Genomic DNA, 17,274 nt, shown 5'->3' with positions numbered 1-17,274 from the left:
AAAACTGCCTTTATTTATTTTTTTTAATAATAATAGATTTAGTTGCTTTCATTAAATATTTTTACTAATAATTTTCTTATTTTATAGTTGAATCCTGATAAAAGGATTGATGCAGAGGAAGCATTGAGGCACAAATATTTCAGTTCGTTACCTAAGAAACTTTATGAGCTCCCTGATGGTTAGTATTATGCAAGTTCTTTAACGAATTTATTTTATTATAAATAGTTTATGTTTACTGCAGCTTTTAAAGAGGATCGTAGCTGGTTTTTATAATAACTGATTCAATCAGTGACAGGCTTACATTTACTTCAAAGAAAATAATACTATGCTAATAGAAAAGTTTATTACAGCTTTTATATTTGAATAAATATTTACATCGGCACTCTTATACACTCTTCTCTGCTACTAAAATATAAATATTTGAGGTACTGATAATAGGAATGTCTTGTATCTCTTCCATTAGAAATTTAAAATAACTACAATTGAATCATGGGCTGCAATAACATATGTTAAGTTTTTGTATTAATTTTTTCTTTCATTAAATATAATTACCTATTACTTAAACAATAGTACAGTTTATGATTGAATTATAATATTGATCAAAATATTGGATTAACATTCTTATGAAAAAAGTACATAATTAATAAAGTAAAATAAGGATTTGGCCTGTCTTGTACAACATGAACATTGTAACAATGTTATTCTACCAAGTAATTCAATTAATGTTATTAAACTCCCTTTGCTAAGTTGTTGCATTATTTTTAGCAACAAGTTTCAAATAAATTGAAATAGAGAATTTATTAATAAATTCTAAATATTCTAATTATAGTATTAAATTTTTTTTTTTTTAGAATATAGTTTTCAGTTATTTGATAGTAAATGTTACTGTTTATAAGACGGTTCTATGTTTTATTTAGTTAAAACTTTTAAATAATGCATCTTTACATTTTTCATTGGAAATTATTTTGAAATGAGTTTGTTGATAGTCAGTTCTTGTTGTTTCCTGTATATTAAATTTTAATATTTTAAAATTAATAAATTAGTTATTTATATTTTATTCATTAATATTTATTTTTAAAATTTTCAGAAGCTTCTATCTTCAGCGTAGAGGGAGTGCATATGTTACCTGAGACGCGGGCAGCTGGCCTCAAGACATGAGCGCACACTTCATGTGACCTGCGGAAAATCAGCTCAACAATACAGACAAATATTTTGATTTAGACTCCTTTTTGTCTCTTTCAATCACGCTTCCACTCGTCGGAATTCAAAGGAGATCTGTGCGATTCAATTCGTTATTTTTATTCTATTATTGTTATTATTTGTTATTCATTTTTTAATGGTATAAAAAAAATGACTTTTTTTATGTTTATTTTTTTTTTGTATAATTGTGTGACATTTGCCAAATAGAGTATAGGAGCCTCGACTAGTGAGGGTTGTAGGTGTGATATAGGACTAATCAGAATGATTTTTTTTTGTATGGAAAAGAAAAAGGTTGAGGAGCGAGGAAGAGTTAGCGCTCAGCCCGGGACCTAATCCCTCCTCTAGAGGTGCTCAAATTTTCTCTCTTCGCTTAGAGGATGTGCCAAACTTCACCTTCCTGTCCCCTGTTATCTTGCCCCTTCTCGCCCACCGAGGGTAAAAAGCACGCGCTTAGATTATGCACCGTCCCCCGAACAACATAACGAAGGAATGTTTTCGTCCAAAGAAAGATTTTTCAGTCTAAGTATATGATTATAAATTAATTATTATGTATGATATACATAGTATTATATAGAGTCAGTTATTGTTAAGTTGAAAAGTCCCTTCAGCCTCAGCCTGGTAGATCTAATTATCTAATACTTATATTCAAGTATAGTGAGAGAGAAAATAAAGATATATATTATATTAGGAAGCTCCTTTTTTAGAGGATGTCTTTGTCTAAGTGAGGTCGCGTCGGCCACTCGTTAGTTATTTAAAACTCTCACCGAATCTTTTCAGAATTAATTAATGAAGTGGAATTTAATTAAGTGTAAATAGTTAATGGTTGTTTATATCGCTAAAAGTACCAACAGATTGAAAAATGATATTAAAAATTAATGTGAATTTGTATTTTGAAGTTTTATTTATCAAACCTTTCTTTTCCCTACTAATCTAACTCCCATGTATATATTTATAATATATCAGTAAAAATAAATGTAATTGTAATAAGCACAAATTGTCATAATTGATTATTTACCACTCAGAAATTAATAGATAACTCATTTTATTTAGTTGTAAACAATAACTACAGTTTTGCAATACTGTTTGCATTGTAATTATTTGGTGTTTAATGAGTTAGAAAGGATTGTAAGATATTGAGTGATTAAATTATTGAAAATATATTAGTGCACCTTCGTATTATTTAAATCAGTTCTTCTTGATGAAGTTTCACGCCAAACTATCGAAATGGACAATACATGATATGGATATGCCGATTCAAGTTATGAAGTCAGGACCCCTATTGATCAGGCATCAAGGAATCAGTGTTGTCCCTTTTATAATTTGTGCTTCTTTGTAGTATTGACATATTTTTATTAATTTATGAATGTGACATTTTATATAATATTTTTTTTAATTGAAATTTTAAATTCAATTCTTTCATTGAACAAGTTGTTTTATTTCCATATTTAAAAAAAAAAAGTGCTGCTAGTTTAAAAAGAAATTAATTCCTAAGAATATTATTCTTTTACTTTAAGATTCAGCATGCAATATTTAGAAATACTTTGCTGTGTTTTCTTCTGTATAAGGCAATTTTAAAATTTTTCATTTGATTCATTGAAACTAAGGATAAATTTAATTAAAACAACTTTAGAGACAACCAATAACACTCTGAAAAAGAAAATAGAAAATTCACAAATACCATAACATTAGTGACCAACCTAGAAAACCTGGAAAGATGATTGTATAGTATTTCACTTATCTTCCACAAACAGTACTCATGGTCACTCATCATCTATTCAAATACCAAAAAAGAATAATAATGTCCTTTATGTCCATTTCATCCGTTTTGACAAAATAAGTATCCAACTGCTCATGTATATATGTAGGTAAGTAAGTACATTTCTTAGATACTGATTCTATTATTTCCTTAGTTCAGAGTAATTTTTTAAAGTTTAATTGCCAGTAAACTAATTCTCGATAATGAAAAGATTTTGTAAAAAAGCTTGGTTTTGTACAAAAAAATTAATTTAAAAAAATGGTACCACTAAAACCAATTAAGGTGGGAATAAAGTACTTGATTATAAGCTTGTGTTCCTTATCAATGATGACAGTATTACATGAAATCATCAAGTATTACCTCCATTAAAGTCAACGAGCCTGAGGATGCTCTAAAAGGGTATCTCCTACCCTCACATTGAAACCCTAACTTTATCAAATCTATGTAACATATTTAGTTTCACATTTATCCATTGATATTAAAGCTCAGTGGTCTAGCAAGGAGGACACCAGCCCTGGGTGGCACATTGTTTGGGATGGTGAAATTCCTAGGGATCTAATTTAGCACAAACATTGAAGTTGAATACTACTTTTACTCTCTGTAAATGTTTTTCTTTTTACAAAACATGTATTGAAATTTTTATAACAGTGCTTTGTTAGAACAATTTGACACAAGTCAAACACACTGGCGTACAGGTATGTATTAGCAGAAGTATTTTATTCATGAATATTCCGAATAGATTTTACTAGATCCAATCTGATGACCTTAAATTGTGATAGTTCTTATAATTAAAAATTGATTTTTCCAGTATGAAATAACAAAATGAATAAATTAAATTTTTATCAGATTCGTATGTTTGAAATATATAACGTGTTCACCATCTAATGTCTTCAATTCTCTTTGAATGTATTATTTGAAGTTGTGTATAGCGTATGGCACTGTTTAATAAATAATATTGTCTTTTGTTGTGAAGCTATGGTCGTTTACCTCAAAATTATAAAATTAAAAAAGATAGGATTGGATTGGAGGAAACATCTCAATGCGTCAAGGAGTACATGATTTCATGAAAAATGAAAACTTTTAATTTATTTGTTATATAATTTTGTAAATTAAAGGTTATACCTTTAATAGTTAACATTTTGAGACTGGTGTCCTTATAGCCTTTAAGCTGTTGATGAAAGAGCCTTTATGTTACAAATTTTTTTAAATAATTTTTTTTTTATAAACAGTGCCCGTTGGCATAAATTATATCTAATTTTCATAAACTAATACATATTCTTATATATTTTATTTCTTAAATTTAAGTTTTACTTTGTTTTTGTTATTATTGGAATGTTCCTAACAAAACCATGGTTTCTCAAATAGCAAATAACTTACCTGGTCAGTGTTTTGATGGTTCTGGTATCAGGAGTGAATTCAAAATTCAACTATTACAGTGATACAACAAAATTCGACAAATACAGTGATTATTTTGTTTAATTATTTGCTGAAATTAGTTTAACTATTATTTGAGATAACTAAAGGCTTTGTTTGACATTTTATAAATATAACTTAATTTTATTTTTCATTCTTATCATTTATAGTTTTATGATCTAAGGTGTAAGTCATATATGAATTTGAATGTCAAAAATAAAATTCTCATTGCAATTTAATTTTCACTCCTCTCTCACGATGTAAATCATTTCTTAATATAAAAACTTTATTGTCAGAAAGCTTTGAAAAATGCCTTTTTGGAATTCATAAATTTTAGAAGTAGTTTTCAATAAAAATCATACTTCTTTTTAATAATTAAGAATTGATAGAAATAATAATAATTTTTATTATTTATAAATGTTGGATTGTCATACTCCAAGAATTTTTTTAAAGCATTATTCCTAATTTTTTTAATTAATGTAACAATAAAAATATTTTTCTTTATTGGCAATAAAAACATTGGAAATGCCATAGCCCATCAAATCCACTGTTAAATAGTATGCAGGGTTTATATATTATTTAACATCTCTTGTAGATGTAACTTGTTGGGATTGCTAACAGATTTATGTAAGAGGTAAATCTTATAGCTTGTTAGTTTATAACTAATGGGACAGGATCAAATCTGTGATTCTTTATAATAAGGGGATTAGTGGAATTACATGAAAATAAATATGAACTCATATGATGGATTCATTATAAATGATGAACATTGTTGATACAAATACACACAAACTTCTCAGGTGTTGAGTACAAAATTAAATGGTATTTGAAGTTACCTTGAAAAATACAATACAGAAGGATAAATATTTTAAATTTAAATTTAACAAATAAATTTGACCGATATAGGATATTTTTAAGATTAAAAAAAAAGAAAGATGAATAATTAAAATTATATTTCAAAATTATTTACATAATAAAATAAATTAAACTTTTGTCAGGACATTCATTTCCATATCTGTATGGTTTGATAGTAATTTTTTTATTATTACAGAATATATTAACAGCAAAAAATTACAATTTTTAAGATAACTCAGTTTGTACTAATTATGGGTTGATTGCATTGATTATTCTGTTGACTATTTTCTTGACTGTTGGGATCTTGATGATTTCCTTGTGTGTTGTCTTGTATGTATAAACTTCGGGAACCTCTTTGCATAACTGATAACATCAAAATAATTTGATATTAGTTATATATCAAATAAATATATTTCAAATTCAGAATAATTTCAGCTCTTGTGAAAATTCCGGACTATAAGTAGCGCTCCTGGCGGCCGCATTGGAAACTACTGATAAACTGTAGTTCTGATTTCGGGGATTATTTCCAGGCATTAGAAAATAGCATTTTAATTAAATGCAGTTAATAAAAAATGCTTATTAATACAAAAATAAAAATTATTTTAAAAAATGAACAAAACACAATCAACTCGTATTTATGTGAAGTCAGGATCAGGCCTAAAACGATGAGTCCGTTAAGTGTTTGTCAATAGAACTCAAAAATGACATTTATTAAACCCAGAAAAGTTTGTGCATTAAATTAATCATTTTGGAAAACATTTTTTTTTATTCATTAAACAAAAAAAAATCTTTGATATTTGTAGCGTAAATATAAGCTCCTACAAAAAAGTTAAAATTATTAAGAAAGCCAAGATTGGATTAGAAGGAATCTCTTAATGCGTGAATGTCCTGATTAATGAATTATTTTATTTTATTGTTATTACTATGTAAAATATTTACACTTTTGTAATTAATTTTGCAAAATAAGTCACATTTATTTATTCTGGTTAGAATAAGTTATCCGATTTTGAATTGGTCCGATTTATTTTTGCAGGTGTTTATGCAGAAAATTAATGAAAGTAGGAGGGTCATTCGGGAGCGGTACGGTTTGTATCATGAGCAGGAAATCTCCTGTTTCGTCCAACTTGGCAGCACATTCCGCCAGAAAGAGTGACGGTATGCCTCCTAAAAGGGTTCGAATCAAGCTCTTTTTTGGTCGGCGCATAGTAGGAAGGCCAAGGCTGCAGGGGGAAAATTATATGGTGCTATCGTATCAAAGAAAATATCTGAAACTAGATGGCGAAGGGACAGAATAGGTACGCGTGGTGGTTTCACCAGGTAGGGCCCACCATGGCTCAGGTGGTAGAGGCGCATCCTGAACTGCGGACGTCGCCGGTCTGAATCTGGCCTGGTAGTCGATTTTTTCCATTTCTGTGGCGGTGCCACGATATGTAAACTTAACCCCCTCCTATAACCATCTAACCATGGTTAGAATAGGTTGGTTACCTGCAGATAATCGGCTAGTAATGTCGAATTCTGTGGATCATTATGCGGTGATTTATCTGTGGCATCTCAAAAAAATAAGCACAGTGGTGTGGGCGGACAGAATTTTTTTGTTCAATTTTGGACTCCATTGAATACCTATTTTACGTGCGTAAAACCTCGAATTCAACATATTAATAGCAATAATAGTGTATCTTGTATATAGTTTTTAGCCCTGATAAAGCCCTACAAAATGGGCAAAACGTAGCACCTATAAGTACTACTATTTGAGTTGCTTTTTGACCGCACCCGGACATCCTTCCTTTTATTAGTTACACACGGTCAATCAAGGACCTTCAATCCTTCAGGGATCAGATTCATTAAAATTTGTCATCATCATACTGATAATTCACATAATAAAGACTAAAGAGGTCAGATTAATATTATTTCTCACAACCTTGTCAGTTGTAGAAACTAATTCTGTATTCAATGTCTCTCATTGAACCCGTTGGACTAACTCTTGCATTAAGGGATGCCGTTACGTTGACGGTAGGATAAGAGTTGGTGTCATCCTCTCCAGTATTTTGAAAGTTGAGACTTACTTCAAACTGTGAAAATTGTGGTAAAATATTATTCAAGGCGGTTATTTATACTCAAAATTGCTATTAAAAACTACTTGGAGAGATCTCTTTTCCCAAAATTTTCAGGAAAATGGAAAATGCCTGGGAATAACTTTCAAGACAAACCGAAAGTAGGGGGGATCCGGTAGAAAAGTATTGGTATATTATAAATTTTACCCCACCTTTTGAGCGGTACACAAAATTTTTAATACCCTTTTCTTTGTGCAACTTTAAATATGTCGCTACTGTGCAAATTTTTTTACCACTGTGAGGGCCTCTTAATGGGATAAATACACATATTGGTTAAGCAAACTGATACCTCATGTCTGAAACCTACTATATACTTTGTATTTATACTATATTAAGTACATAATAAACTTTAATATCAAGAGATTTGATTTTAGAACTTATCGTAGTATTTACATAAACTTAGTTATTTAACTACGCTCTATACTCGTACACTCGTGAGTCACTAGTGTAATGACAATTACTACAACATTAATTTATTAAAATAATTTTTAAATTATTGTAAAAAAATATAGTTTAGAGTTTTATGAAGTTTGGTAGATAGTGATTTTCTTATCGCTGAAGTTGGTTGTTGATGTCGGTTAGATGAAAGGAGTCCTTGTCTACACCTCATTCTACTTAAGTTACAAGATATGATACCAGATGTCATAAATATATATATATTCTTATAGTTATTCTTTCTGAAATTTTCAACGACTTGGACTTTGGACGTGCTAAGATTTATTTAATTTTTTTTTTTACCTATAGTCATTTCTGACATACGGTTGAGTAGGAGTTATGAACAGGTTGTCATCCTATTCTAACCATTGGGGGGGGGGAGAGGTAAAGTTTCCCATTTCATGAGACCACCACAGACTTAGAAGTAGACCCCCAGGCCAGATTCGAACCGGCACCGTTGTAGTCACCAGCCAGTCAAAGGCGCTTTAACTCGCTGGGCTACGACGCAAACCTTGATAAGATTCCATCCCTTGGAACGTTGTGGGCTCGATTCCCATCTGGAGCAGTTAATATTTATTTCTCGACGGTCCCGAGAATTGAATCTTGACACTGCCACCATAGTTAGGACGTGGCGGCAGCTTCAAAGTAGCCTCGAGGGGTTGGAAAAAAAAACCATGAGGCGTACTTGCCGGACTAATTTCCCCCACCAGTTAGTTACCAATCCCAATATAAGATTTTTGTTTTTATGCATTATATTATTAAAAAATGATTACCTTTTTAAGCCCGTAATCCTTCTCTGCCGCTACGAAGTTCTGATCAGCCTTGAGGAGCAGAACCTTCCCTGTAAAAACAGCCGAAGGATAATATTTTTCTGCTGCCAGAACCTTGTTGTAAAAAGTCAGGGCAGCCTTTTTTATGTCGTCCTCCGAATCTCCTTCTCCTTCCAACTTCTTGGCACAGTGAGTCAGCCTTGCCTCCATATCCGGCAGGGCTTTGAATTCTTGTTGAATCTGAAGTCATTAAAATACACCAATCGTTTCGAAACTATTTCGCTATAAACGGACAAGTATTTGATTAAATGAACTAAATTCGAATGTATGGTATACCTTCTGATACTCGTTGTGGTCTATCGTCTTGAATAGGGTGATGTAATAGGAGAAGGCATCAGACTCGTCGGCGTCGGTTATCTTGGCCCTGTAGAGCGAAGTCCGCTTCCTCACGAAGTCGGGAGAGCCGTCTATGAGGAAGAGGTGGACTTTGCGCCCTTCTGCCTCCAACCGCAATGCCATTTCGAAAGCGACCGATGCTCCGAACGAGTATCCAAGGAGTAAAATTGTATCAGTGGTTTTGACATCCTTCATCAGCTGTAAAATAATTATTGATGACAAACGTCCTTTGAGAAAAAATATTAATAAATATGGGAGGAGCCTTATTTTAAATTTGTGTATCAAGAAAAATACTTCTGCCTGTACTGAAAGTAGTCAATAAATTTATTAAAATTAATCTTGTTTTTTTAACAAATTTATGTAATATTTTAACTGCTTATGTAATAATGTTCATGCTAATATCCAACTTCCCTCGAAGTCGCATCAGATCGGACGGTCTGTTTTCCAATTAAGATGCTCCTAGAAAAACATTTTTATGTATACATGGGCAAAAGTAGTAGGCGGAATCCGCACAATTTTTGAAAATTTGATCAGAATTGGATAAGCGATTGTTTACTCCCGTTATATATATATTTACCATATTTACATACATATATACATATATTACATATACATATATACATATATTACATATACATATATTACATATTTACATACATATATTTTTATTACACATATTTTACTAATGAGAGACAGAAATGGAACCTAATTTGTTCCTTGATATATAATCCTTAAAATGTGAGTGAATATTTCTGAGGACATATTTTTTTTTTCATATCCTGCAGAAATATAAATCTTTCCTATCATCGTTACCGAGTAAGCGAATGTTGAATTAATTAAAAATTTTGACATTTTAGTGCGCGTATTTTAGCGTGTTTAGTTTAGGTTTTATTTATATTGATTGACGGTGAGCTTGTCTTTTGTAAAGAGTCCTTGTCTTTCCTTTATGGATATTTTAGAACTATGTTAACATATACCTCCATAAAATTTATCACATTTGAGGGGTTGAATAAAATTGGAACTTTCTTAACCCATCGTAAAACGCACCTACGATATTCTGAAACTTGATTAAACAATCAGCCATGAAAAAAACTCTTAAATTTTAATTTACATCAAAATTCCAGAATTATGCTCGAAAAGAAAATAAATCACTAAAGTTTAACTGTTTAATTTTAAATTAGGTATTCTATTTTTAAATCCACTCGCATACAATAATTAATAATTATTAATTTTATCTTCACTACTGAGCTCATTCCCTGATCTATACAAACACTTTAGCACGAGGATAAGTCATCCCTTCATTCACTTATGTACTAATTCCATAACAACAATTTCAGGCAGCTCTTAATACTATTAGCAGCCTCAGAGTCTACGTAACTAATAAACAGTGTGTTAAATATATGCAGATAAGAATTTTGTATTATGCTATTTGCTACACCAGCGGTACAAAATATATTTCATGATTAAATTTAGATTAAAAAATTAACATGCGACAATATTTGAAATTACAATCATTGAAAAATGAACCATTAATGGAAGAATATAGTTTTACCTTAAGATATGTAGATGCCATTGAATCTACTGAGTCATCCGGTACGTCAGTAGTGCACTGGAAGCCGTACACTCTGAAAGGCAACAGGGAAGTTAAATCTTCCAATTCTGTGACCACTCCTTCAATCGGATGTACCACGAAGAGCGGACGACCGTCTTCTTTGGCGCCTGATGGCATGGATACCATGGTTTCCTGCGGTGTCAGCCCCATTTTTTCAGTTATCCTGAGTTTAAAAGAGTATTTAAAGAATCTCGAATAAAAATGGTGTTTTGAATTATCAAAGCACAAATGAGGTGTATTGCATAGATTATACGGAATAAAACGAAGACGTGGATGGATTTCACATTATTTTTTATTGGTAAATCTCTTGAAAGTAATTTATTAATTGAAGTGACATTAGCAATGAGAAAATAGCTCTATTTTTGGCTGTTATTAGTTAAACTGGATATCCAATAAAACAAATGAATTTCTAATGATACAAAAGTGAGTAGCCAGATTAGTTCCAGCATTCTTTGTTACAAGGTGCTTCTCCACCTGACTTAATGTTGCACAAAGGATTTATAGTCTCCTGTCCAGAAATGTATCGGAGCAACCAAGATGTTCTACTGCAACAATTTTCAATAATCTACAATTCGTGGTTTCATTAATAAAAGAAAATCTGTACGCCGAGATAAAGGATATATTCAAAATGTCTATAATTTTCCTTTATTAGAATATTGGCCATAATTGTTTCGTAGGGCCTTTTCTGCGTATCTTCCCTGGTCTTTAATTTTTTTTTTTTTTGAAATAACAAAAATAGTTATTACTTCAGTATGAGTCAATTTACACAAAATTTGTGGACTTGCGCAGGGTGATAAGTAAAAGTCGTGTAATGCGAGAACAGCATCAGATTTTTTATTTTTAAATAATCTTTACTCTGGGACCAAGTTCGATAAGAACAAAAATAGGGGACATAAATGATTGCTTATGGTCTAGCATAAAATCTAGGCAGGTAAAGTATCTCTACTTATAGTGATCAGATTGCTTTTAAATAAGTTTATCATTTAAACGGAAGATCGAGATTTAATGAGGTCAAGAAAAAGCTGATGTTTGAAAGAAATTCGGGAATAAAGGATAGAAAAAGGAGGATGAACGAACAAGAAAGGAAGCAATTATATGTGATATAGTATAAAAATCGATTGGTTAAGTTATGGTGTTCAAGGAATTGGCAGAGGAACGCAATAAGTGATTCAGTGATATAGAAAGGTTTATTATTCCTTACGGATTTAAATAGGAAAGAACAATGAAAATATTGCCATCGATAAGAAGGATAATAAACTATAATTCAGTATAATAGTCAGAGGTATGCGTGTCTGAGAACCCCAAAAATAAATCTTATAAATAAGTGCATACCACGCTTTAATTTACCTTCAAGTTCGTCAGTTTCATCGAGTGGTTGATGTCATATCTTCCACATTGGAGCGCGGAATGCACTGTATGGGAGTCTTCCTCGATCTTGAATAATCTTTTGATCGAGTCTGGCACCCTGGATTGCTCTATATACTTCGTCAATTACTTCCCTCTACATATTTCCTTTTAATCCGCTCCCACCTCTCTGATAGAACCTTTAAAGTAAATCATAACCTAGCCGATACATCTCTCTTTTCTCAGTCCGCAGTGTTCCTCAAGGTTTTGTATCTTAGGTCCCATACTCTATACAGTTAATACAGCTGACATCCCAACCCACCCTAACACAGTCGTAACATACGCTGATGACACATGTGTACCGTCTCTAAACAACGACCCTACTAATGTATCACTTACCCTACAAACACACATAACATCTATTGAAGATTGGTGTCAAAACTAAAGAATCAAAATAAATTCTGACAAATTCCACCAGATCACCTTTACTCTCCGTCGTAAACCTACCCTCCTGTCCTACAGTATCTTTTTTAAATATCCCACTAATGCCTGTTGAACAGATTCGGTACTTAGGACTCCATCTTGACAAGAGACTTACAAGGAATCCTCGTACAAAACTGAAACAACAAGAAACTGCTCTTAGACTTCGGTTGCTACAATACCTACTTGACAAACGTTATAAATTTCCCATTCATTACAAAAAAATATTATATACTATGGTAATCACACCAATTTGGACTTACGGAATTGAGCTCTGGGGCTCTACCAAACGATAAAATTTCTCTCGTATCCAATCCTTCAATCCAAAATCCTTGATGCTCTTTATTACGTCAAAAATAAAATTATCCACAAATACCTTAACATCCCTTTCATTGCAGATTTGGCCCGAAATAGATATACGTCTATTCATTTCAAACTCCTTACCCAATCTAACCTATTAATTAGTTCCTAATCTCTCATCCTTAACAATCCCTGATAATAATACTCTGAGGCGTCTGAAAAGAAGGTGGCTACGGGACCTTCTAATTTAAATTAATGTTTGAAGTACCACCATTGGGTGGTTCCATCCCAAGATTTTCAAGTGTTTGAAACATTCCACATATTTACTTATTTTATTTTTTTGTATAGTTGCAAATTACAAAAAAAAAATAAAAAAAAAAAAGTTCGTCAGTGAATCTATAGTAATCAATCCATGCTATAGTAATCAATTTGTGAGAAGATATGAAAGGAGACTGATAAGTTTTAAAAGGTGAGCATTGACAGAATGTATGGAACTTTCAGAATAATGAATTTTCTGGAACCTTCGGATATATGTTTACTACATTTCTAGGGTACGTTTATGAGTATATCTTTGTAGTGATAGTATTAAATTTGTCATGTCACTAAAAAAAAAATTAAAAGACTTAGTTAGGTAACTGACATGATCAGCAATAGACACTATACCAATTTAATTTTTTTAGTTTTTATTTATATTTTTAAAAAATTTAATATTTATGTGTATTTCTATAGTATTTTTAGTATATTAATAAAGGTCTTTTTCAACCCAATAAGAAGAAATTATATAATATTATGCATAAATATAACTATTTTTTTGCATATAATTTGAATTTTTTTTTTCTGGTTTTCCTTGAATGAACTTATACAACACACTTGACTTATTAATTAAATACCACTGCTTGGATTATTAACATCTCCTGAAATAACATTATTTTTTGCTTTCTCATCATTGAAAGAAAGGAAAAAAGAATATTATTTCTTAGAATCGGATTTTTTCCCGTTTTAGTGAGCAAGGAAAGAACATGCTTTCATGGCTTTCTGGTTATCCACCAACAGTAAAATCCAAATTACTGACATAACGTCGATTATTAAGAATCGAACCAGAGGTTGTGTGGGTTGGTACTTAAATGGTCCCATAAAAAGTTAGTAAGATTCCATCCACTAATTTCGTTTACGCATGCGCAACTAACTTTTACATGATACTAAGTAATTGCAAATAATTAACTTCTTAACCTGTAGCAATTGCCATTACAATTACATGTTATCTAGCTCAAATGTGAATTAATCTTATTTTAACATATTTCTTAAAGGCAAAAATCCAAAAAGTTAAAATAAATCGATACGCCAGCGGACAATCTTAACCAGGATATCATTTTCATATTTTAGAGCCATTTAAAAAAAAAAAATTCCGTTTTGGTGTAAAGTATTTGTAATCCCAATTACATTTATTTGGAACTGTAGAGAAAAAAATAAAAATTAGTTAAGAACGCAATTGGTAACTACTTTGGCCTAGCTTGTGATTAATTACAAATGTGATCCCACAGTTAAAAAAATAATAGTTCAGCAAGAAATAGCAATAATAATTACAATCACTTGTAATTGTAATTTTTATTGCTAATTACTTTTTGCCCAACTCTGCTCCCAACTGATATTGTGACTTTTTTCATTCGTCTACTTCTAGGTTAATACTAATACATTTGAATTTCGATGTATACACAATAATTGAAATTTATCGATATAAATTAAAGCACACAACAGCGACCAACAGTTAAAATGTTTTAATTAAAAAATTTTTGAGCGTACATTATTTTATAATTTTTATTGTAATTACTTAAATTTACATGTACATTTGATAGATCATTATGCATTACTTAATCAAGTGGATATGTTAGTAAAGAATTGAAAATAGATCCGTTATACGATACCTACCTGAATTAAACAAAAGGTAAATTATTTAGTCTTTTAAACATTTCATGGAAAGAGAAATACAGAACGATATTTTTTTATTTATTCAACACAAAAGCTGAACTCTCCGTGACTTGAAGAGATATTATTTAATACGCAACGGCTACAAAATACGTACATACAACTTTCAAGGTTTTAACAAACCCATTTGGGATATTCTTTTTATAGGCAACAGTTTTTATTATTCATTTTCTAGTTTACGGTTTACTTATGTTTTGATGCCTAGGTCATATCGTCAATCAGAAAAATATATTCAAAACCGGTAAATTCCAACATAATTTTTTTTTATATCAGTTATGGTACTTCACATTTAACGAGGTGAATGAATTTCTCTCAAAACACTAATACCAATGGTAGATAATCTAGTACAAAATTGTAAACCGAAAAAAATGACAATTTGAAAGTGGAGTTCCCTAGTTTTTTTTTTAATTAAAAAAATAGGCTTTTGATTGAGTCTGGCACCCAGAACTACTATGATCCGTAAATTCCTACCTGTGTACGTCAGGGTAGTATCCTTGGTCCATACAGTTTTTTAGAGCTGTCATCCCAACCCATTCCTAACACTATCCTCACCACGTATGCCGACGACACATGTTTATTGTCAGTAAATAATGACCCTTCTATTGTACACTAAACCCTCCAATACCATATCATCATCCTTGAAGAATGGTGCCGAAACTAGAGGATTAAAATAAATTCCAACAAATCACTTTTACCCTTCGTCGTAAACCCATGACTTCCTGTCCCACAGTATCCTTTAATAAAAGCCCACTTGTTCCTGACGAACAGATCCGTTACTTAGAACTACATCTGGATAAACGACTGACATGAAATCCTCATACAAGAATGAAAAAACAGGAAACTGCTCGATTCCGACTATTACATCCCTTACTAGACAAACGGTCTAAACTTCTAATCCATTACAAAAGACTGATCTACTTTACTCTAATAAGGCCTATCTGGACATACGGTGTTGAGCTTTGGGACTCCACTAAACCTTCGCATTCCTCTCGTATCCAATCCTTACAATCCAAAATCCTTCGTAAAATCCTAAATGCTCCCTACTTTGTCACAAATAAAATCATTCACAAAGACCTTAATATTCCATTTGTAGCCGATCTAGCCCCAACCAGACATCAATCCTTCCATTATAAACTCCCAAACCACTCAAACCAATTAGTTTCTAATCTTGCTTCCTCTTCTATTCCGGACAATACTCCGAGGCGTCTGAAAAGAAGATGGCCTCGAGACCTTATAATGATAAAATGTTGTTAGATTGCTATCACTAGGTAATTTCTCTACATGATTGTATCATAACATTATGATTTCTGCAAATTTACTTGATGTATTAATAAATAAATTTAAAAAAAAAAAATTGAGACGCAGGCATTAAACTATTTTATTTGTCAATTACTTGAGCAATCAAGACTAAAGTTCTTTTCTATTAATTTTGAATGCAGATGATGTATTTAATATTACAGACATATAATTGAAATTAAATCATTATTAATTTAATACATATTTAATTTAAATTAATGTAATATTTTTTGATATTAATATTGGAAATCGAATTTTATAACAGCAATTATATTCTTCTATTCGGAATTTATTTCATACATCAGCTAGTTAAAATATCTAAAATTATAAAAATAAAATAGAATGGGTTAAGAGACTAAGCCAAAACTATTTATAAAAATATAAGGAAATTATTATTTTGCTTACGTTTCATAACCGAGTAAGTAAATAAAGAAAGTCAATGTATAAGTAACCCTGATCTAGTAGTGGCTGGGAGTTCTTCACGCCACGATGTCTGATCGATGAATAAGGATGGTTCGTCAGAACTTATGTAGAATTCTATCACGTGATAGTTATAGTTTGGACTTTGGTTCTTGTTGTATTATGCAAATGCTGTTCTATTTACGAGTAACTGTTATATTTACTTCGCTTTGTCACATTTCAATCTTATAAACAGACATTTCTATGCAAGAGAAAAAGTGTCCAACTTTATATCCTTGGAAGAATAGAAGCACAAACATTTTAATAGGAGTGAAATTATTAACACTAATACTAATATTAATTGCGATACAATGTGTTTCGGGATATTTTTTTAATCGCACTCGGGAGGGATACATCCCTGAATAAAAGTGTTACCATTTTCAAAGATACAGAAGAGAAGTTAGCGGAAGACGTTGGAATGTTCCGTCCACCCTTAAATGTTCTTGAAATAATAATAAAATGGTATTCTGATTATAGTGCCATAATTAGCACTCAATAAAAAAATCTTTTGGAAACAATTGCGGGTGCAAATAAAGCAGAATTTCGATGCTTCGTTTTGTCTCATCATTTCTGATTCGAATCCTGCGTGAATGCACTAGAGGATGAATTAAAAAAATGAATGAGTTATCATAGTACTTGTGGATTTATAAATTAAATTTTAATATTTTTTTTTTAATTTAGCGCACTTGCTCAACCTCCACTGGCTCATTACCAGTGATGCGGTGAGGGGGATGCGCTGGGATCTCATGAGCTCTGCTCTACCCCTCACACGTGGGGGATAGAGTGGGCTCAGGGATCCTCAGGTCGATTCTGTAAATATTGTATATATTATTTTATCATTATGTTATTTTATTTATTTATTTT

General features: G+C 31.3%; 2 protein-coding genes across 6 annotated transcripts in view; one reads left to right on the top strand and one right to left on the bottom strand.

Moving 5' to 3' along the window:
• The window catches only part of Eip63E (cyclin dependent kinase Eip63E), a 49,840-nt gene extending 47,752 nt beyond the window's left edge, over nucleotides 1-2,088 (top strand). For all 4 annotated transcript variants that reach the window (XM_014435915.2, XM_014435914.3, XM_067046880.1 and 1 more), the window contains 2 exons: nucleotides 88-178; nucleotides 1,088-2,088. In XM_014435915.2, coding sequence (XP_014291401.1) covers nucleotides 88-178; nucleotides 1,088-1,158 — 162 coding nt within the window. In that variant the 3' untranslated portion in view covers nucleotides 1,159-2,088. The remainder of the gene's footprint in view (nucleotides 1-87; nucleotides 179-1,087) is intronic.
• A 3,219-nt stretch (nucleotides 2,089-5,307) lies between these two features.
• LOC106690462 (fatty acid synthase) overlaps nucleotides 5,308-17,274 on the bottom strand; it is an 18,615-nt gene continuing 6,648 nt past the window's right edge. Inside the window, exons 1-5 of one of the 2 annotated variants that reach the window (XM_067046879.1) lie at nucleotides 16,357-16,455; nucleotides 10,489-10,711; nucleotides 8,877-9,134; nucleotides 8,544-8,780; nucleotides 5,308-5,587 (exon numbers count right to left, since the gene is read on the bottom strand). In XM_067046879.1, the coding sequence (XP_066902980.1) occupies nucleotides 5,474-5,587; nucleotides 8,544-8,780; nucleotides 8,877-9,134; nucleotides 10,489-10,698 (819 nt within the window). In that variant the 5' untranslated portion in view covers nucleotides 10,699-10,711; nucleotides 16,357-16,455 and the 3' untranslated portion in view covers nucleotides 5,308-5,473. Of the gene's footprint in view, nucleotides 5,588-8,543; nucleotides 8,781-8,876; nucleotides 9,135-10,488; nucleotides 10,712-16,356; nucleotides 16,456-17,274 lie in introns of those variants that run through there. The other variant, XM_014435913.2, reaches the window with a different exon arrangement.

The sequence above is a fragment of the Halyomorpha halys genome, unplaced genomic scaffold (assembly GCF_000696795.3).
Source record: "Halyomorpha halys isolate HHAL.00 unplaced genomic scaffold, Hhal_1.1 Scaffold1724.1, whole genome shotgun sequence".
In the NCBI taxonomy this organism is placed as follows: domain Eukaryota; kingdom Metazoa; phylum Arthropoda; class Insecta; order Hemiptera; family Pentatomidae; genus Halyomorpha; species Halyomorpha halys.
Note: the sequence above shows the minus strand (reverse complement) of the source record. Positions and strands in the feature narration are given on the sequence as shown.